General features: G+C 31.4%; 2 protein-coding genes across 4 annotated transcripts; one reads left to right on the top strand and one right to left on the bottom strand.

The window, feature by feature from the left end:
• Window positions 1–306: 306 nt before the first annotated feature.
• SRS (Seryl-tRNA synthetase) lies at window positions 307–5,476 on the top strand. Of its 3 annotated transcripts, none has more exons than XM_029269139.2 (10): window positions 307–525; window positions 616–764; window positions 1,682–1,775; window positions 1,851–1,999; window positions 2,125–2,217; window positions 2,641–2,820; window positions 3,216–3,382; window positions 3,646–3,780; window positions 3,887–4,084; window positions 4,897–4,995. In XM_029269139.2, exons 1-9 carry the CDS (start codon window positions 354–356, stop codon window positions 4,047–4,049), a joined length of 1,302 nt encoding a protein of 433 aa, XP_029124972.1. In that variant the 5' UTR covers window positions 307–353; the 3' UTR covers window positions 4,050–4,084; window positions 4,897–4,995. The 3 variants fall into 3 exon arrangements, with proteins under 3 accessions (XP_029124972.1, XP_020202127.1, XP_020202128.1); XM_020346538.3 differs by having other exon boundaries at window positions 310–525; window positions 3,887–3,980; window positions 4,897–5,476; XM_020346539.3 differs by having other exon boundaries at window positions 383–525; window positions 1,675–1,775; window positions 3,887–3,980; window positions 4,897–5,476.
• A 1,181-nt stretch (window positions 5,477–6,657) lies between these two features.
• Window positions 6,658–11,896, bottom strand: LOC109787937 (O-fucosyltransferase 7). Its single transcript, XM_020346541.3, has 13 exons — window positions 11,693–11,896; window positions 11,410–11,573; window positions 10,909–10,983; window positions 10,305–10,404; window positions 10,155–10,222; window positions 9,759–9,847; window positions 9,491–9,671; window positions 9,249–9,377; window positions 9,026–9,159; window positions 8,723–8,936; window positions 7,952–8,136; window positions 7,789–7,884; window positions 6,658–7,270 (listed from the first exon to the last, which is right to left on the bottom strand). Exons 1-13 carry the CDS (start codon window positions 11,712–11,714, stop codon window positions 7,150–7,152), a joined length of 1,578 nt encoding a protein of 525 aa, XP_020202130.1. The 5' UTR covers window positions 11,715–11,896; the 3' UTR covers window positions 6,658–7,149.
• Between the last annotated feature and the right edge of the window lie 4,131 nt (window positions 11,897–16,027).

Genomic DNA, 16,027 nt, shown 5'->3' on the forward strand with positions numbered 1-16,027 from the left:
AAAAAAATCTCTATATACATTTATGCACAAGTAAAGAGTTTACTTAAAATACAATAAAATCAATTGAATATATTATAATACATTATTCTAGGGTGTGATTTTTTCAGAAAATCATCTTATAATGTATGTTATTTTGGAAAATGTACTATCAGCATAAAAAAGAAATGATAAAAGTTATTTTCTTTAATTTTTGAAATATATTTGGTGACATATATACTTTAAAAATAAATGAAAGTAGAAATAATTTTATAGAGTCCGAAAAAGTAAAAAGCAACCAACCGTGGTTAGTGACAAGAATTAAGGATAAATGGAGTGGTAGGCTCTGCCACATACCCTCCAAAGCAGAGAAGACGATGATGGGTTGTCCCAACCAACCAACTCTCAAACTCGCTTCAATTCCCACTTTCTCTTTCTTCTTCAAAACTCCAACCTTCCCTTTCCAGAAACCTCCATTGCCACGCCCCATCAAAGCTCTCTCTTCCTCTGCGCTCCTCCAAACATCTACCAAGGCTCCTCAAGACCAGGGTCACCACCCACTTTTCTCCTTTTTCTCTTTCACTTTTGTTTCCGCTTCTCATCAACCGAACTGAATAAAAACCCGACCTTTTGTTGCAGGTGCCAAGCCTCAATGGAAGGCCACAATAGACTTCAAGTGGATAAAGGATAACAAGGAAGCTGTTGCTGCCAACATAAGGAACCGCAACTCTGACGCTGATTTGGACCTCGTCCTCCATCTTTATGACAAAATGTTTACGCTTCAGAAGGTTATGTTATGTTTCTCTTCAATCTTCTCCTTTTTTTTACTTACCAATTCTGAATAATTGCAAATTTAATCTGTACTCCATAAAATGTCTAGTTGTTTGTTTATGAATGCATGCTGTTTCTCAGTTACATGAAAGTATAGAACAACAATAACTGGTGAATTTGTGAAGCATTTATATTTTATAACATCTATGCATTGTCAATGATCGTTTCATCTGGTTTCTTTGTTTTGGTGTACACTGTACACATTATCTTTGAAAATTTTAATCTTACATGAAAACCGATTAAATCGCATGACAATCTATATCTATACTAATTCATAAAGGAGATACTCTTTTTAGTAACCATTTTGGTTTCCTCAATTGGAAGACCATTATATCCTTTTATTGTTAAAAAAATTAATATCTTTATCAAATTCAAGACCTTGAGATTTGAAGACCAATTGCATCATCAGATGGACCAACATACTTTTATTGCTTAATCTCAATTTTTATTTTATTTTTAATGAAGTGCCTCAACCTCACTAGTAACTAATAAAAGACTAAAAATTCCTTTTGTATAGAAATTTTATCTTTGAAACTGTCAATAACTGCAAACTATTTTCATTAACATGTGTGTATTTAAAGGAAGACACCATGGAAGCACGAAGTGCCCTTTTTTCAACTAGTGACTTTTAAGATAATTATTCTAAAAGTCAACAAACTTACTATATAGTATATACAAGAGTTTGTGATTGGTTGATTGTGTAAAAATCTTTTATAACTTGCTATGAATGTTTATTTCATGGTATATATATGTTTAAAAATATGTTAAATATAAACAACGAACCGTCAATAAATTGCTTGAAAGAAGGGTATTAGAGTAATCTAAAAACCTTTGTTCTCAATGGCTTAGCTAATTTGTTTCTTACAGAGAGCAGGAAGTTGAGAGGGTTCGAGGAGAAAGAAATGCTGTAGCTAACAAGATGAAAGGGAAATTAGAACCATCGGAGCGTCAAAGGCTGATTGAGGAAGGTGCTTTTGGTGCAATTTTTCATCCAACTGGCATTTAAAGTAAATTACTTAAAACGGACACTTTATTGTATGCAGGGAAGAATTTGAAGGAGGGACTTGCTGCTTTGGAAGAAGAACTAGTGAAGCTTAATGATAATCTTCAACAGGAAGCGCAGGGTATACCAAACATGACTCATCCAGATGTTCCAATAGGAGGGGAGGATTGTTCCACCATAAGGAAGATGGTATTTCAATTATTACAATTCCCTTCCTTTTTTCTTCTGGAGGAAAAATCTTGGTTGTTGATCTTGTTCATGCATCAATTTCTTTCCCTCAAGTATTAATGTGTTGTGAATGTGTGGCATTTTAGGTTGGTAGTGCTCCCAAATTTAGCTTTCTTGTCAAGGATCATCTCCAACTTGGAAAGGAGCTTGATCTATTTGATTTTGATGCAGCTGCAGAGGTATACTTTGATTAATTTGAGGCATTAAAGTATCATTTATTTGAAGCCTAGCAATTTCTAGTATCAGTTTGAGCTGTAGGACAATAATATGCGGCAATAGATGTTATGTTGGAATCTATTTACTTAGTAGTACTCTTATTATTTCTAGGAAATGTGCACATGCCTTGGAGGTAGCATATTTTCTTATTTAAAGTAGCCAGGAATGATTTTTATATGATATGAAATTAAGAAATTTTGAACTTTTCTATAATTAAATGCTTAAAGTCTATCACTGTTCTTGTATGCAATACCTAGAGACCTCATTCTAAGTTCTAACTTTGATAGTATTTTATTCCTTGTTTATTTTAACATTATGATGAAGCTTGGATTTTCAAAAGAAGTAGAATATAATTGGCATGTGACTTCAGTTTTGTTTCGGAACAGGTCAGTGGGTCAAAGTTCTACTACCTGAAAAATGAAGCAGTTTTGTTAGAGATGGCTCTTTTAAATTGGACACTCTCTGAAGTGATGAAGAGAGGCTTTACTCCATTAACAACACCTGAAATTGTGCGGTCCTCTGTTGTTGAAAAATGTGGATTCCAACCTCGTGCAAATAATACCCAGGTTTGCGAGTTTGTATCTCTTAGGCGTTGCTTTCTTTCTCAGCGTGTGCTATTAGACTACTCTTTGGCTTCATGATCATGGACATATGATACATAGCTGATGACTAACATGTTTTGGCAACCATTTGGGATGAGACAGTGTACCCACTGTAAGAAGAACACACGTCCTTTTAGACCTTTGCTCTGCATCTTCTTTTATATTTTGCTAGACTTGAGAACTACAAATTGGTCGGTCTTATGATGATAATCATAATAGGGCTCCCAACCTTGTTCATGATGCAAAGCAAAGGATTGCAACATCATTTAATTTTCCCTAATGTTCCTTCTATTTAATGTCTTTAATTTGATGATTCAAGTTCATAGCTTCTGTTGATGTTTCTCTCTAACATTGAACAGATTTATTCCATCGATGACAGTGACCAATGCCTCATTGGCACTGCAGAGATACCTGTTGGTGGCCTTCATATGGATTCTATACTCTCTGACTCGTTGTTACCTTTAAAATATGTGGCATTTTCTCATTGTTTCCGTACTGAGGCAGGTGCTGCTGGTGCTGCAACAAGGTGTCTAATTAGAGCATTTTTGTTCATTTCATGTTCCTAGCTATTGATTTACCGGGATTTAAATGTTTAATAATATTCAACCTTTTATTATATGGGGGAATTTGAACCATTAAAATTCTTTCTTTTGTTGCATATATAATATATATTGAATTGAATTTAACCAATTGAAGTTCCTATTCTTAATGTCTTATATTACACGCCAATATTAATGTTTTCAAATATTTGGTGGTTCTAACTTTCTGATTATAATTATTATTGAGCAGGGGTCTTTATCGAGTTCACCAGTTCAGCAAGGTTGAAATGTTTATTTTCTGCCGCCCCGAAGAGAGTGAACATTACCACCAAGAGCTTATTAAAATTGAAGAAGACATCTTCTCATCCCTAGGATTGCATTTTAAGTGAGAGTTACTACTTTTCACTTTGCAGTTAGTACTTAAAACATCCTTTCTTCATTGGTTAACATGATTCCATTACTGTATCTGTTATAACTAAGCTTTTATGCAGAACTTTGGATATGGCCTCTGAAGATTTAGGTGCACCCGCTTATCGTAAATTCGATGTGGAGGCATGGATGCCTGGTTTAGAACGGTTTGGTGAGGTATTGCAACAACTTTTTCCCTTTCAATCTTGTGAGCCATATATGCACTTTTTATGGTCATTGAGCTGAGTTTCTTGCTTGAGCGCAATGCCTCTATACTGTAGGTATGGCCAATCCTAAACTCAATATAATATTAAAATAATTTTGACATAGACCATAATACAGACTTCATGATTATTTTAATATATCTTGCGTTTTTAATTGATTGTACCGGTAGATACTAGCAAGGTTGTCAAACTCGAGTTAACTCTTAGACTCTTGTGATTTTCTGATTCTAGATAGACAAAGCGAGTTAACTTGCTGTCAAACCTTTTTCTAGATAAACTCGGCATAAACTTTTGATTCAAGAAGTTTTAAATCGAATATAACTTTTGCACTACCAACCCCCCACCCCAAACCCACACAAATTGACCTAATAGTGACAGTATTCTACTAGGGTTCATGATTTGAAGAAATTAACTCCTTTTTAAAAAGTTTTCACTTTAGCATCTTATGTTTTAACGAATTAATATATGATTTGGTCATTTATGTTGTTTGATCTTATTTAGTACTAATGTGCTATCACTCTTTGTTATTGTATTCCTTACTTTGTTTCATCAAGAAACTGAAATGCTTAATTATTAGTGTTAAAAGAGTATTATGATATGCATATATATTATTAATAAATATTTTAATATTATTTTTATATTAAGTAAAATCTTATGAGTCAAGTCTATAAAAATTTTTTGAGTTTATATAGACTCTCGAGTTTAACAACTAGATACTAGTCCAAGAATTACTCTTGCATGCACAAGAGAAATTGCATTTTGTTTTACTACTTGTTAAAATGATTATTGAGGCTTACCGAGCTTGAGAAAGCAACTTCATGCTATTCCCTTATACTAAAATATATGGCTTTCAATATAATTTGCGACAGATCTCAAGCGCGTCAAATTGCAGAGACTATCAGAGCCGTCGTTTGGGAATAAGGTATCGTCCATCAGAAGCACAAGTCACAAGTGGGAAAAAATCTAAAGGCAATCTTGCTCCACCACAGTTTGTTCACACATTAAATGCAACAGCTTGTGCAGTACCACGGATGATTATATGTTTGCTTGAGAATTACCAACAAGAAGATGGATCTGTCATTATCCCTGAGCCCTTGAGGCCCTTCATGGGTGGCCTTAGTGTCATCGCCAGAAAATCATTATGATTGATCATAGAATTAGTTTCCCATTTGGAGGATGCTGTTGCGGCATTAGATTACGATGATAGATGAGTTGAAGCCATTTCATTAGGATGATAATTTTACTAATAATATTTATAATTTTCTCCCTTACAAACTAGTTTTTGTACCTTTTTCCATTTTCTTTAATTTTTTTGGAATGTAGCCACATTGACTATGCAATGTGTATAAATTTCAGTAAAAAAAAAAAAAAACAGTACCCTAGTACATTTTTCTTTTTAATAAATAGTAAATTAAAAAGATTAATGGGGTGGGGATTATTTATTGTTGATATCTTGCTAGCATATATACAACTTTTAAACTAAGTAACAAAGTTAGCGAGTGAAAATACACTATGGAATAAATCACACTAAATGTGACACTTGAATATAAATTAGTCTATGATTATTAATTTTAAAACATGTAATTAAATTAGTGAGTTGCTAAGATATTAAAACACATTTTTTATATGCAACATTTTGTGTATATTCATGATTTCAATTTAACAATCTATTTTTTCTATTTATAGAATTCAAACTCAACTTTATTTAAGAAGAAATAAGCTTTATCTTGTTTAAATCAATAGACATTGACAATTCTTGACTTATCTTAAGATTAAAATTCATAATTGAAATGTCTTTTTTGGTTATTATTTATGGCATTTAAACTTAAAGCGATTCACAAGATAATTAATACATGGATTGAGATCTTAATTGAAACTATATGTAAAACTTTCTCAAAATCAATCGACTTAAACATTCACATTTAGATCAACTTTATCACACCCTACATGTAGAATATTTTAGCAAACTCTAATGTAATCCAACTAATTCTTCATGCTTTATGTTACACCCCATCCCCTATATAAATAGTATCATTCTCAAGTATTTGAATGTTCTTTGAATATCTTACCGTCAAAACATGTAACTTCGGCATTTAAGTGTTTATATTATAGGTGGACATTGTCGGCTACCACACTTGCTTAGTGCAAGCTCAACAAAATCTCATTTAATCAACTCGATTAGTATTCAATATTTGAATAAAAGATAAATTTATTTTTTATATTGTTGAATACTCCCCTACCAATTTATTTTTACATCCTATAACTTCGATTGATCATTTAGCCTTATTCATCTTTGACACAAAAGTATTCGATGAGAGAACTATTACGCATTTTTTTAAAGATCGATGCTTCTAGGCAAATCTCTTAGTTGTCTTCACCTCTATTTTCTTTATCACTGAAGGACCATTCAGGATTTTTACCTAATGATTTGAATTATTTTTCTCTCAACAATGAAGCTTACCTTCCATTATCTTACTGAGTGACCTTGACTCATGTTATTTTGTGGTAATATTTAATATTAAAACTTTGGCTCAATTGGGTACTATTGTTGTGGCCCACAAACTTTAATTTTTTTTTGGATTTATAAAAACAAAATCAAGCCATAAAATAAAATATGCTTAACATCGGGATTAACAAAATGTGGAGCTAACTATTCTGTTGGATTAATTAAAAACTATAATCCCAATAATGAACATGACAAAAAATATTTGCAATAATGTGTGCATTGAGTCCCTGACCAAATCTAAAAGCTTTTTACATAAACAAGTAATGCTGACGAATGAATGAACGAATCATGCCTTCCAAAACACCCAATGACACTCAAGAATCTCAGGTTGTCATCCTCACCAACTTTGTGTATCAAATCCCGCATCTTTCTTTCTTTTTTTATCTCCCTCCTTCCTTTTCCTTTCTATGGTACTCTGTTTCTTCTTCTTTTTTTTTTTTTCTTGTCATGAATATATACAGTAAGCCAACAGCCTTGTAACACATTCCAGCTGATCCAGTGTTAAAATGTTGGTAAAAAGGAAGATGCATGTGACGTCCTTTCACCAACATAGATCTATTCAAGGAAAAAGCTTTGCCTTGTCTGGTTACCTATAGTGTGAACCGTTTATAGAGAGTTATTCTGTCCGACATAAACAACCAGGTAAAGGATTTGCATAAAATGTTTCTTCTGTGCGAAACCTGTCCAATCCCTTTGTTCCAGAAACGGGTCCTTTTCTCTTCCTGAAGAAGCCAAGCCTGTTCAACACACGATAAACACAAATTCAAATAAACAAAAGTTTTTCCTTTTTAACAGCATTTGATCAAAAGTGAGAATCATGTAATTATAAGTGATGACAATTCCCAGACAAATCAACATCATCTTCTGTCAAGCTCGTAATCACACTGGCAGTGGTGTTCGGTCAATATTACTTGACCTATATGGCTTGAGATAAATAGAGTTACCCTAGGCTGTGAAGCTAGTAGGCAACGAATTCATTCAATAAAAATGAAAAAAAAAAACATGGATCACAAAGAGCCTATATAGGAAGATATTTTCATGGAATAATAATAATAATGGTGTGTTAAAAATGATAGAGCCTATCAAAATCATAAAAATGATGGGATATTTAGAAATGTCAATTATAAAATCATATAATTACTTACGTAACATTTCACACTATAACCAAGAAAAAAACATAAACATAAATTAGTACTTATGTAACAATCATAAAAAATTACTTGGCATATACATTAATGCTTCTCCTATCACTTACCGTGTTTTGTGGAGATCAATAATTTTATTAGACAGTGATTTCCCCTCAGTTATTGATCCATTTGCCAGTTTATCAATCAGACGAACAAGCGCTTTCCTGATAAAAGAATTGGGGTCATGCAGAACAGCTTTGTAATGATGACAGCTTTTGAAAAGAGTCTCACCTATCAGGAGATATTGTTCTTCCGCTCCCAAGAAAACGACGATGGCCTTCAACAGCTTTCGCCATGTTTCCAGGGTAAGAATGTACAAATACATCACTTTCAACGGATACAATATAGTCAAGAGCAGCCATTTGAGACGCATGCCTAGAAAATGGTTCAAGCTCCTCAATGGATGCCAACTTTTCCTGAAATTCATCATAGGTAGGCTATCAACATGATATTAATGCATTCTCAGCTGACTGTTGTTACTCATAATCAAAATTTAGACTTCTTGCCTTAAACTCTACACTGGCCATAGATAGAAGGCATGGCTGCACCTAAATGATTTAACTATATAACAAGAGCTGGATCAATGCAAAATGTCACTAATCTGATATCAGTGTTTAGTTAGTAGAGAACCTGGCTTATGATGTAAAGCTCCTCATGCATTTAAATAATAGAGGCACCCTTGTCTTTGTTTCTTTTAGGATAGATTTTCAGTTACCAATCATCCAATCCCTTTGACATTGCATTATTTTTCAATTCAAGAGGTGTATAGGGGAGTATGATGTCATCATATAATGGATGAGACCATGTAAAGTAAACCTTTCCTATCAAAACCTCAATATGGTAATGCATATTAACTATTTACTAAATGAAAATTTTGGGTCAATCTTGGAGAGACATTAAAAATACCAAGACACTATCAAACTTCACTAGAAGAATATCCGTTCAAAAGATGTTTTATCAAACTTTGCCAACATACTGCAACAAAGAATTGTAATTGCTCACCTTGCTCATTAACAATGGATAGCGTGATAGCAGGTCAGTCATATGGGACTCACCCCCATATATCTCCCCAGCAGCAATATATATTGGAGTCTTTGATGGGTATCCCAGAGCAGTCAGAAAAATTCCAACTTCCTTTGGAGTTAAGGGGCAAAACCCTTTAGACCTCTCTTCTGTGGAGTTAATGTACTTTCTTTTCCAATAACTAGTGTTCTCTCTACAGATTTGGTGCATAATAGTAAACTTCAAACATTAGATATCAGGAAAAAGAGGAGATTTCAACTAATCATTTTGAATCATCGATACCTGATAATTCGCAGCTCCTCAGCCTCAACTGTAGATAATTCATGTGTGCACCCACTAAATGAAAGCATATCCTTCTCATAACGTAAATGTAATGCAATATAAGGGCCGAATGACCTCATCCTTTCCACTAATATCTACAAGGATCAAAAAAATCATAAAGTAATGGACGGAGTACGAGAAAGTATTCAACGAAGCCAATAAGAGTTAATATCTACTTATATACTTTTCCCATTTTTTCGATGTGAGGAGAGAAATGAAGAGCTTCATAACAAGCACGGCAGCGAAGCTTCTGAATATCTGGAGGTAGATTGTTATTTGCTAACCGAGAATCAGTTTTGCTAGCTCGAATTACCTTTAGAGGTTATCAATAATAAGATGGTAGTAAAATATGTTAGAAATTAATGTAAATAAATGAATAATAACATAGCAATGCATACACCAACATATTTCAACCAGAATACGTACTTTGAAATTATCCCACAAGGAAGCAATCTCATTCTCATAGTAATCCATGCCAGACCAGCTTTTGAATTGCATGACAATTCTGGTTGCATTAACCAGTTTTTTGGGAAGCTTCTTAATGATTCTTACATCATTAGCTAGAGAACTAATAAACCAGTCTTCATCAAAGATATCAGAGAAATTGCTGCAGATCAAACAAAAGACTATAAAATCTAATTATGTAAAATCCAAAATAGACAACTATAATAGAAAAATAGAATTCAAAAGTTACCTAGTATCATGCCAAAATGACTTTTTATCAAGTTCTGGAATTACAAGAGTGGCATTTATGATACGTGCTATAGCTACCATATCACATATCTGTAGCAGAGGAAACAAACTTTCAGCTTCTAGCAGTACAATGATAAAGAACATCCAAAAGTGAAACATGTAGTAGTTGATGTTCTCTAAAGTCTAGATTTTGTCACCCCAATTAGGCATTTTTGCAAACTTTTTTGTCTTGAAGTAACTTGGAAATACAACTTCTCAGAAACTACACTCATGGAGAACTTTCTAACATATAACAACAATCAAATAAGAAGAGAAAAATTCAACATGGAAAAAGCTGAGTGACAATAAAACTAAAACTTTCGTATGAAAGCAATTCAGAGAGAGAGAGAACTCATACCCCAGTACGCATTTGGTTTAGCCCTCCATTCGTATGAACTGAAAGGTAACCACGTGATCTTGCAGGAGCTGGATAAACAGTTAACCCTTCAATTAAGGACTGATAAAGAAATGACACTTGCAAATTGCTACACAAGTTCAAGTTTCTTACTTGTGTAATTAGGAGTAGGCTTTGCACAGGGTATAAACCCATGATTTGGTGGAGGCTTCCACAGTTTCTCGTAGTCTGAATCCTTTCTTGAATCCTTCATCTACAAAACTAGAGCAGTGAAAACAAAAAACAAACAAAAAAGGTGCATAATTGCCTTGCAGAATTTAAAATATATCTGCCAAGATAATGACACCCCAGCATAGCTAACAAGCACTAAAAATAAATAATAAAAAATGTCATTTGACAATACAATTTGATGAGATCAATAAACATTAACACTTAGTACTGAACAGAACCAAGAGAAATGCAACTAGCAAAGAAGAAACTCCCCACTGATTGTTAGGAACAAAAGGAAAAAAACTAATAAAAAAAATACACTTTTGCATTTAGGATGGTTTAGTAATATTTAGTAACTTACTCAAATAAGCAAGTGAAAAGAGTAACATTAATATAGCTTTTTCATCAAAAAATGAAGAGAAAAAAAAAATACTGGGATCACTACCCAGTGGACTGATTTAATTTCTCAGTGACATTCTCAGCATCCAAGACGACAGATCAACAATCAATTCTAAGGGAATAAAATAATGATTGGAAATAAAAAAACCTTGGAAACAGAGAGCGGAGCCATGGATAGATGAGGCGGAGCGAGTTCTCGAGTCCAGCTTTGCGGGTCATGAAACTGTCAAATTTAGAAATTCACATAAAAAGATAAAAAGAAGGAAATGGAATGAGTTCTGATCACTAAGTTATCAACCGAAATATCAAAAACAAATTCCGAAAAGCCAAACTCCCACACTTTCCATATTTGTACACGCCAATGGCAATCTAGTTCAAGTCAACAATACACTGAAAATCGAAGCTTTTCAAAGAGAACCGCAAAATAGACTCATTCTAAAGCCTTATCAATTAAGCATCATTAAACCACCCCCTCCCAGAAAAGAAAAAAAAAAAAAAAAAAAAAAAAACAGAATCTGTTAGAATCGAAACACAGTTAGAGAAGATCACGGGATTTTCCAGAACCCCCGGAGTAACAAGGAGAGCCCTAAAAAAACCTCAATTTTTTTTAAAAAAAAGAGAAAAACAGAGGAATAGAGAGAAAACAAACCGAGGGGATCTTTTCATTGAACTTGTGATCAGTGGGGGACGGAGAAACGTGAACATGAACAAAGAAGAAAGAAGTGACAACTACTGAGAAAATTGTTGCGGCGAGGAACCTCCTGAGCATGCCGAGTGAAACCGTCCTACGCCTCTGCATTAATCCTCTTCTCTCTACACGTTGTTATTGAATTGAATATGAAAAAGAGCACAGAACAGGGTATAAGGTTGGTGCGACAGTTATTATCATAAGAATAAGAGGAAGAGTGGTAATGTGTGTGAGAACTGAGAACCTCGGACTGTGAGAGTCTTCATGGTTTGCACACTGAGGAATAAAAATGCTGTTTGGTGTTCGGTTTTGGCTTTTTCTCAACGTCGTGCTTCCTTGCCACCTTGCACTGCTCGCTTTTCCCTATTTTTCATTCTTTCCATCTATTTATTCATTCTTCTTCACTCTTCAGTAACTAATTCTACGTCTAATTTAATTTTTAAGTGTGCGTGCTTCATACTTTCACATCGCCACCCACCCTATTATATGTTTGTGTCTGTTGCTCTTTTCTATTTTTTTTTTTTAAAGATAAATTTACTTTTGTATTTTAATACTGTTAATAACACACTCTTAAATATACTCTTTTTTTTTAACTCACACTCTGTTATTTTAAATAAAAATTATTAATTTATTAGTGAAGTTTATTAAACAAGAAACTTACATGAGCCTCCTTTTTCATTGTTTTTTATACCGAGAAAAAGAGTTTATTGAATAAGAAAAATGACTCATTCTTAAAAAAAACGCAGCTTGTTAAATTTGTTTTTTCAATAAAAAAATGTTTCTAATAAATCGTGTTATGATTATATTTTCTTTATATAATTAATAAATGAATTTTATAGCGAACCCTATAATAGATAGGGGTGAGGATATGAGTCAAAGTTCGTGGACCGGTCCATTAAATTTACAATCCACACTAATACAAACTTGTTATTTTAAAAATTCATTTAATTATATCATATTTTTAGGTTCAGCTCGTGGAATTCACAAACTTTACATGCTTAATTTGCAAAGTTTATGGACTAACCTGTTTAATAATAATGTTTTATTTATTTTTTTAAGACAAATAGACTTTGATATTTAATTAGTATATTTAGACTTTTAAATTTTGAAGAAATTAAAATTTTAATGTGTTGGATAGTGTATTTGAATTTTTAAGTTTTTAAGAAAAAAATGGATGTTTTTGTTAGAATGTGTAAACATTAATATGTTGAGACTTTATCTTTTACTTAAAATGTTTGATATTATTAAAAATATATTTCTTTTCTTTTTCATGTTTCCATAGCTTAAGAAAGGAAAGGAAAAAAAATCTTTTAATTTGAAAAAATATTTTTATTATTTTAAATTTTCATATTTTATTGGATCCACACATTAGACTGTTTATTCACAGACTTAATAAGTTAAATACAGGCTTTAATTTTTTTATTGTTTATTTCACATATCAAATTTATCAACTTGTTAAAAATATGGAGTTTTTGGATCAGATTGGTGCGTATACCTACCCCTAATAATAGTTAGTGCATCAACGCAATACCATCTAAGATTGAATAAAATATTTAGGTTTAAACTCACTTTTAGTCTTCATAATTTTAGAATGTACAATTTTAGGTTCTCAAAAGTCTTTTATTATAATTTTGGTCCTCGTAATTTTTTGGGTGGTAGTGATGATAGTAATAGCAACATAATAGTAATGACAATGATGATAGATTAATAGTAAAATTGTTGCTAATACCATTACTATTATTTTATTGTTGTTGTTGTTGTCCTAACCACCACAATTGTACCCCAATGCTGATGGTGATAATGGTATTGGGTGACGACGACAAGTGATGATAATTATCTAGACAATATTAGTAATGATTTTATTAGAGTTAATGACTAAGTTTTAATCTGAACAATTAATTATTTTTATTTATAATCTAATAATTATTTTTTCGTGTACATATTTTGTTAATTGTTTTGTTTCTTAGCTTAAAAAACACTATTTTTCTCCCATGCTTTTTTTTATTTAGTTTGATTCTTTTTTTCCTTTACTTTTATAAATTTATTTTTCAAACGGAGTTGGGTAGTATGCACAAGGTCCTAAGTTCAAATTTTGATGTTGTCATTGTAATTTTAATGAATAAAAAAATATTTTTTAAACTTCTTATAACCTTTAAATAACTACTCAACAAGACCACTCATACTCTCTAATTATTAACCACTTTACTAAAATAAAAAAAAATTTAAAAAAAATTACCAAAAAAACATCTGTACCACTTTATTTACCAAAATAGAACCTTTTACTGGGAACCGAATTCTGAGCTATTAAATTTTATTTTTTTTTGCATTTTTGGACCTGAGAATGGTGTAAAACTGGAACCAGAACAGCCCGTTCTGAATGGAGAATGGGTCGTTCTCCTTGCAGAACGAGTCGTTCTGCAAGAAGAACGGCCCGTTCTCCATTCAGAACGGGCCGTTCTGGATGCAAAAAAACACACATGATGAATGCATCAAAACGGACCGTTCTGCTTGGAAGTTCCAGTTTCAAAAATAACAGATTATTCGTGCAAGCAGAACGGCCTGTTTTGCTTGGAGAACGGAGTCGTTCTGCAAGAAGAACGGCCCGTTCTCCATTCAGAACGGGCCGTTCTGGATGCAAAAAAACACACATGATGAATGCATCAAAACGGACCGTTCTGCTTGGAAGTTCCAGTTTCAAAAATAACAGATTATTCGTGCAAGCAGAACGGCCTGTTTTGCTTGGAGAACGGGACGTTCCGGTTGCAACATTTACCCACAACCCGAACTACAAACAGAAAAGAAAAAAAAATATTAAACACTTCTCAGAATTGGGTTCCCCGGGAATCGAATTCTGAACATGAACAGTAAAAGGTTCTATTTGGGTAAATAAAGTAGTACAGATGCTTTTTTGGTAAATTTTTTTTAAAAAAATATTATTTTAGTAAAAAATTCACCACTCACACACATTTAACTTCAATTATTTTTATCATGTATTTTATTTTATTATAGAAAATGTTGCATACAATAACATACAAAAGGTATCACTATAAATATGTAAACATAAATTTATTTGACATATATTTACATATAATTTTACTGTTGATTTTAAATAAAATTTAATAATATACATTATATGTTATTATAAGTTATACATACACTTCTTAATAATATATTAATATATATTGTATCTATAGAGTGAGCAAAAGTAATTTTTTAATGATAAGTAATGTGTCACTATATAGTATATATCATTATATAATTTTTTTTTATTTTTTATTTTTAAACATATACAGCTAAGAAGTACTTTTTTTTACGCTACTATATATAAATTTGGAGTTATTTTATATGAGTACTTTTAGTCATTTTTTATTCATCGATAATATTTGTAAAAGTCTTTTTTAATGATATTTTTACGGATCTTCTATAATCTCTTATTTGTTTTCATTTTATTTTAAGTTCATTCATTTTTTATACTTAAAAAAATTATTAATAGTTAAAAACAATATAATATATCATAATATAAATTTTATTATAAATTTTAATTCTAATATAATTTATACATTTAAACTATTTATTTACTATAAATTTTAATTATATAAAATAAATATTTATCTCATATATTACATAAATTAAAATGCTAGTTATAATTATTTATCTATTTCATACTAATAGGCGGAAGGTTAAGATATAGTGAAATGTATTGAATGTGATGAACAACCATTATTTGTTTATATCTAAAAACGAGGTTTAAACTTGAAATATTTCATCGCATTAATCCGTAGGTCCAATATGCTTTTTATTTGGCGATTCATTAAATATCGTAAGCACTTTTTGTCATAGCATTATGAGCCTTTGGTACCTCTATTTGGTACCTCTATTATGAGCAAAAATAATGTGCCACTTACGGAAGGAAATAAATAAGTAAATAAAACATTGAGAGTGTTTCATTATATATATATTACGAATAAATTAACTGAAAGTTTATAATTTTTTTTCGAGAAGTATTGAAAGTTTATAAATTAAAATTTGAAAATTAAAAACTTATAGGCTAATGGATTATTACAAAATTTAAAATTAAAAATTAAAAATATTTGATATAAATAATTGATAAGGTAATCGATAAATAAAAATGATATAAAAAACTCATTTAATTATTTAAAATAAATCATAATTTCATATAAATTAACTGGAATAAAAAACTAGTAGTTTAATTATAAACTAGTTTATTTTCATTAAGTTATAAATTTATTTTATTCTAACTAACTTATAAAATATAAACTTTTGCAATACCTTGTCAAACAGACTTTGAGACACTCTAAAATTAATTTAAGGAATTTTGTTCTCCATTCTTTTTGCACTACAACAAAATTTATTTTTACCGACAATTATTTACCGGCAATAAATTAATTGCCTTTGTTTTATTATTTAATAAAAGTATTAGTGACTAATATATAATAGTCACTAAAAATATAATTATATCACACTAAAATTTACTATTAGCGACAATTATTTATTAAGAAAAACTTTAGTCCCACATCGACTAGAAATAAAATAATTAAAGAGTATATAAATGAATAAT

This window comes from Cajanus cajan, chromosome 6, assembly GCF_000230855.2.
Source record: "Cajanus cajan strain Asha chromosome 6, NIPB_CcT2T_4, whole genome shotgun sequence".
NCBI lineage: Eukaryota > Viridiplantae > Streptophyta > Magnoliopsida > Fabales > Fabaceae > Cajanus > Cajanus cajan.